This window comes from Mastomys coucha, unplaced genomic scaffold, assembly GCF_008632895.1.
Source record: "Mastomys coucha isolate ucsf_1 unplaced genomic scaffold, UCSF_Mcou_1 pScaffold20, whole genome shotgun sequence".
NCBI classification, from domain to species: Eukaryota; Metazoa; Chordata; class Mammalia; order Rodentia; family Muridae; genus Mastomys; species Mastomys coucha.
The window spans coordinates 85,929,286-85,935,285 of record NW_022196903.1 but is presented as its reverse complement, the minus strand read 5'-3'; the positions used below and the strand labels follow the sequence as shown (position 1 = coordinate 85,935,285).

Here is a 6,000-nt window from a genome sequence, read left to right as displayed (position 1 = left end):
TCTACAGAGTGAGTTCCAGGACAGCCAAGGCTACACAGAGAAACCCTGTCTTGAAAAAAAAACAAAAACAAAAGAAAAGTTGAAAGGTTTATTGTTTGTATTTGTTATTTTCCTTTTTGGTGTTTAAAAAATAACATTAACTTTTTTAAAAAATATTTTGTGTGTATGTATGATGCCACTTTTCTTTTTAAATTATTTTGTGTGTGCATGATGTGTACACACTTAGATGTGATATATATATATACATATATAGATAGATAGATAGATAGAGATATATAGATATGTAGATATATAGATATATAGATATAGATATATCTCAGGACAACCTTTGGGAGTTGATTTTCTACTTCTACCTTTAGAATGGTTCTACCAATCAAACTTAGAGGGATGTACTTTACCCATTGAATGCCATACACTTTACCCAAGTCTTGCCAGGTCTTGTTTTGGTTTCTTGAAACAGAGTACCCCTGTGAAGCCCTGGCTGGCCTCCAGCTCAGGTTCCTTCTGACTCTGCCTCTACATCCAGAGTGCTGATATTATAGTCATGAGATGCTACACTTAGCTTCTGGCCTTTGTATTTCTAGCACGTGTCTAGCAACTATCAAGAACTCAATATATGTGGCAGTAAAAGTACTGTTCATTGATAAGTATATTAACATATTTTCCTCAGTGACTAAAATGACATGGAAATCTTGGTGTTGGCCGTGTTGGTGGCTTAAGCCTGCTAATTCCACAAGTCTAAAGCAAGAGGGTAGCAAGTTCAGAGCCAACTTAGGCTACAAAGTGAGTCCAAACCAGTCCAGGCAACTTAACAAGACCCTGTCTTACAACAAAAGGGACCAGGTGTAATTAGTGGTAGGGGACTTGCCTACTATGTGCTAGTTCTATGTCATATCCTTAATACTAAGGAAAAAAATCTTTTCAAATAATGAGGTGGGAGTGTTTGAAATGACCTTAAAGGAAGTGCTCTGGACTCCTGTTTGCTTCTCTGTGTGACCCCACTTCCTGCTTCATTGATTTACCAGTGTATTCTGTGCTGTTCTCATATCTTGGGTTTTATCTTGGCCAAAGGATTTGAGAAAGTTTGTTTTTACGAACTTGTACCAAACATCAATCTTGTTATAAACTTGTGCCTTTGTTGAACTGTGGGAAAAACAGAAACCTTTTGTTGTTTGCTTATTTGCTTCAATTGACATTTGTTTTTCTTAGATTCCTTCTGCTGAAGAGAGAATCTCATCCAAGGCCACAATGTCACTTCCCAATTATCAGAGTGCTGCCTGCTCAAGCTAACACTGCCAGAATCCTGCTGCCTTGGGAGGAATCAAGCTGACTTGGCATGAGGTTCCTGCCTTCTTGGGGTTGAGAGAAGCACAACTATGGCATCTCTTGATGACCCAGGGGAAGTGAGGGAAGGCTTCCTGTGCCCTTTGTGCCTGAAAGACCTTCAGTCTTTCTATCAACTCCAGTCACATTATGAGGAAGAACACTCAGAAGATCGTGATGTCAAAGGGCAAATTAAAAGTAAGAAGTGAGGGTCTTTCTCATTTCATTCTATTAAAGAGACCTTAGTTAATGGTATGGATTTATAGGCTTTCATATTCCTACTTGGTTATGGTCTGGTAATAGTAGCAAGCAGATATCTAATGCTTGTGTTCTGTGTGATTGATTCTCTGTATATGTATTTACCAGTTGTTGTTGTTGTTGTTGTTGTTGTTGTTGTTGTTGTTGTTTTGAGACCAGGTCTCTATGTAGTCCAGGCTGTAGAGCTTGCTATGGTGACCAGGCTTCTCACTTCTGCCTCCTGAGTGCTGAAAGTTAAAGGCGTGTACCACCAGGTCTGGTCCTTAGTTATCTTATTTAATCTATATAACAGCTGTGCTACTGTGAATTTTATTTTGCTAGCTAGGATACCAGACTCAGAGATTAGATAGTCTACCTGAAGTTACTCATAAACTAACAAATTTACCACTGTGATCTGCTGTCTCTAACTAGAGTACTCAGATTCTCTCGCCTTCAGCTGGGATAGTTTGGGCAAGAATGCTTATCCTTCACTAAAAAAGTGAAGGCCTAATACGTACCATTTGCCTGTCACAAATTTAAACCTTCTACCATCATGCCTTTGCTGGCTAAACCCTGCCATCTACAGCCCCAAAAAGGAATGTAACAGTTGAAGGCAAAGAAAAGCAACCCCCAAAGTTAATTTTTTAAAAGCTCTTAATTATAGAGAGAAATCTTCAAAGGTAATGTTGACTGTACCTAATAGTCTATCTTCCAAATAAGTCACTGCTCCTCTGGAGCTCACTTCCCTAGTGAGCTAAGTCACATCTCTCATTCCATGAGTAAACTAAGTTGCATCTCCCAGTTGGTAGCATTTCTGGAGGCCACAGGAGATGGAGTGTGGGCACTGGATTTATAATCTGTACTGGGTGGAGAGAAGGGCTGAACCACTATGTGGCATTTCTAGAGCGCTCTCCTCCAGACACATAATTCCCTTGCTTCTTATAATCAAATATTTGTCCCTGAACTTCCATTCTCCATTTTTCAGTTCATTAAAAAAGAGAGAGAGAGAGAGCTGGGCCGTGGTGGCACATACCTTTGTCTGTAATCCTAGCACACTAGAGGCAGAGGCAGGTGAATCTCAAGGATAGCCTGGTCTACAGATTAAGTTCCAGGACAGAGCAACCCTGTTGAATTATCAACATAACATCATTTGGAACTTTCATACAAAGACATGATGAAGTCAGATGTTTTTAAAATCCTCAGAGCTGTGATTGTCCAGAAACTCCTTACTATAGACACTGAAGCAGAACCAGGAACTGCTAAGAGAGTACAGGAAAGGGTGGTACTTTGTAATGTTTGCAGTTTCTTTCATATGCATTGTCATGTCATTTGACTCTCCCAGGAACCCTCTTGGAGCATGCTTGGTGCCATTTTTTAGATAAGTGTGGCTCAGAAATATCCAGTAATTTTTCCAAAATCACACAGCAATTGGCAGAAATGGGCATAGAACCCATGTGTTCTGCCACCTGGAGGTCCAGTGCAGCTTTTTCTACTGGGCACTGCATATGGTAAAAGGCCCTCTGTTCTGATTACAGCATATATTGCAATTTCCAGAAGGGTTGTGGGGAGGAGTGGGGGAGAAACCCAAAACAGATTATCTAAGCTTCCTGTGAGCAGCCAAAGAGTTTTCAAAGCATGTCCTATCCTGGCATTGCTGACCTCAGTCATACACCATGATACTCAGAAGCCTGGTTAGACCAGCTTGTAGAAAGGTTAGAGGTGTCCTCAGACTTCCATGGTAACATTTTACTTTTTAAATTAATTTTATTTTATGGATATGGATGTTTTGCCTGTCTGTATATGTACTGCTTGTATGCCTGGTACCCATAGAGGTCAGAAGAGAGTATTGAATGTCTTAGAACTAGAGTTGCAGATAGTTGTGGATGCTGTGAATTGAACTCAGGTCCTCTGAAGGGTAGCAAATGCTCTTAAGTATTAAGCCATCTCTCCAGCCCCTTACAGGAACCTCCTTGTCGTCCTCTTCCTTTTTTGTTTTAAAGATTTATTTATTTATTTATCTTATGTATGAATACACTGTAGCTGTACAGATGGTTGTGAGCCATCATGTGGTTGCTGGGAATTAAACTCAGGACTTCTATTCGCTCCGGCCCGCTTGCTCCAGCTCTGCTCATTCTGGCCCAAAGATTTATTTATTATTATATATAAGTACACTGTAGCTGTCTTCAGACACACCAGAAAAGGGCATCAGATCTCATTACAGATGGTTTTGAGCCACCATGTGGTTGCTGGGATTTGAACTCAGGACCTTTGGAAGAGCAGTCAGTGCTCTTAACTGCTGAGCCATCTCTGCAGCCCCTTCTTTTTTAAAGAATGATATGCTTATGTATTTATGTAGATATGGGTACTCTTCTGCATGTACATCTGCACACCTGCAGACAGCATCAAACAGTTGTGAGCTGCCATGTGGGTGCTGAGAATTAAACTTGTGAGTGTTCTTAACCATGATAGAGCTATCTCTCCAGCCCAGGAACCTTCTTAAGAGGGAAAATTGAAGACTGTTTAAAGAATGATAAAATGAATATAGGAAATACACATAGCAGGAAAATGCTTCTTAGAAAGAGACTTATGAAGGTCTTCCAGGATGAGCCTTCTGCAGAGGTAGGCATGGCTCATAGAGCGATTGCCAGGTTCCAGCTTCCACACAAAAGGAAAAAAATCTTGTTTTTATTCTTTTTGTTTCTAACTTAGAAGAACTCATATTCCTTTATTACTAGTAGTAATTTTGTTAGTTAAGATGAGTTCCTTTTTTTATGTTTCTGGTTCAAACTTTCTTATTACACTTATTTAGTCGTATGATGTAGATACTCCTAAGATGACAGTGTATGAGATTGGAGTACAACTTGTGCTAGTTGGTTCTCTCCTTACATCATGGGAGTCCTAGAGATTAAGCTCAGGCAGTTGAGTAATGGCTGTAAGCGTTACCTGCTGAGCCATCTGGAAGGCCCCATTTTTTGTTTTGTTTTTCATACAGTTTCTTACAGTATCCCAGGCTGGCCTCTAACACAGTAGAGGATGTCCTGGTACTGATATACCTGCCTCCACTTACAGATCCTTGGATTACAGTTATTTCTCACATGTTCTGCTTGGGTAGAATTCTTAGCTTGTAGGTTTTTTGTGCTTTAGTAGTCCTAGTGCTGGAGAGGCAGAGTGGTAACAGAGTGCAGGTTAGAAGCTGGCCTAGACTGCATAGGGAGACCCTGTTTCAAGAGGAAGTGAGAAAGAAAGTAAAAAAGATTGACGTAGAAGTTTTTTGAAAGCCCCTTTAAAAACAATTCACCTCTCCATTTGGTCTGTTGATTTTCACATTTTTATACTATTTATTTTTATTGTATCACTTTTTTGGGGGGGGGAGGGGTTCAAGACAGGGTTTCTCTGTGTAGCCCTGGCTGTCCTGGTACTCACTCTGTAGACCAGGCTGGCCTCGAACTCAGAAATCCACCTGCCTCTGCCTCCCGAGTGCTGGGATTAAAGGCGTGCACCACCACCGCCCAGCTATTTTATCACATTTTTATTTAATTTGTTTTGAAATAACGTCTCTGTGTAGCTCTGGCTGGCCTAAAACTCTCTATGTAGCTCAGTATGTCCTTGAACTACAGAGATCTGCTTGCCTCTGCCTTCTGAGTGCTTGGACCAAAAAAGTGTGTGCCATCATACCCATAAGGGTTTGGGAATCGCTGCACAAACCACTCAGACACTAATCTCAGTAAAATAGGGATGGCTTAGTGAATACCACACCCCAAGACTCATCGATCAGGGCCACAGGTCAGACTTGGGAGCTGACTGTGACTATAAGTCAAGATTCTGCTGAGCTTTTTATTTTTTTTTAAAGTTTTATTTATTTATACACTGTTGCTATCTTCAGACAGACCAAAAGAGGGTATCAGATCCTATTGCAGATGGTTGTGAGCCACCATATGGGAATTGAACTCAGGACCTCTGGGAGAAGAGTCAGTACTCTTAACCTCTAAGCCATCTCTCCAGCCCTCTGAGCTTTTTAAGCCTGAAATTTACAAACATCTGTGACAAGTTATTCTACCAATCAGGATTTAGGGAACATGTCTTTGTTGAACACTTATCTTGCTCCCATTGGTTGACATATTCAAGTGTGGCAGAAGACTTGCCTTGTCTTAACTTGTCAACCAAGAGGGGACTTGTCTAATATTCATGTCTTAACTTGCTAACCAGAATGTCAGTTACCCACATACATTTCTCTTTCTGCCAAGTAGGATGTCAGTTCCCAGGGAAGTCTTGGGAACTTAAATTTATTTGACCTCTACTCAAAACGGAAGTGTATTTCAAATAGTTTCTTATTGGTGCAGGTGTCTTTCTTATGTTAGGGTCCATCCCAGGGGCAGTTTGTGAAAGCAAATAGCATAAAAGCTCATACACAGGTGCAGGAAGTGCTCCTGGGTGGTTGGT

The 6,000-nt window shown here is 40.7% G+C and overlaps 1 protein-coding gene across 3 annotated transcripts in view; it reads left to right on the top strand.

The window, feature by feature from the left end:
• Positions 1-6,000, top strand: part of Rbsn (rabenosyn, RAB effector) — a 30,737-nt gene that overhangs the window by 2,667 nt on the left and 22,070 nt on the right. For all 3 annotated transcript variants that reach the window (XM_031382615.1, XM_031382617.1, XM_031382616.1), the window contains exon 2: positions 1,210-1,521. In XM_031382615.1, coding sequence (XP_031238475.1) covers positions 1,377-1,521 — 145 coding nt within the window. In that variant the 5' untranslated portion in view covers positions 1,210-1,376. The remainder of the gene's footprint in view (positions 1-1,209; positions 1,522-6,000) is intronic.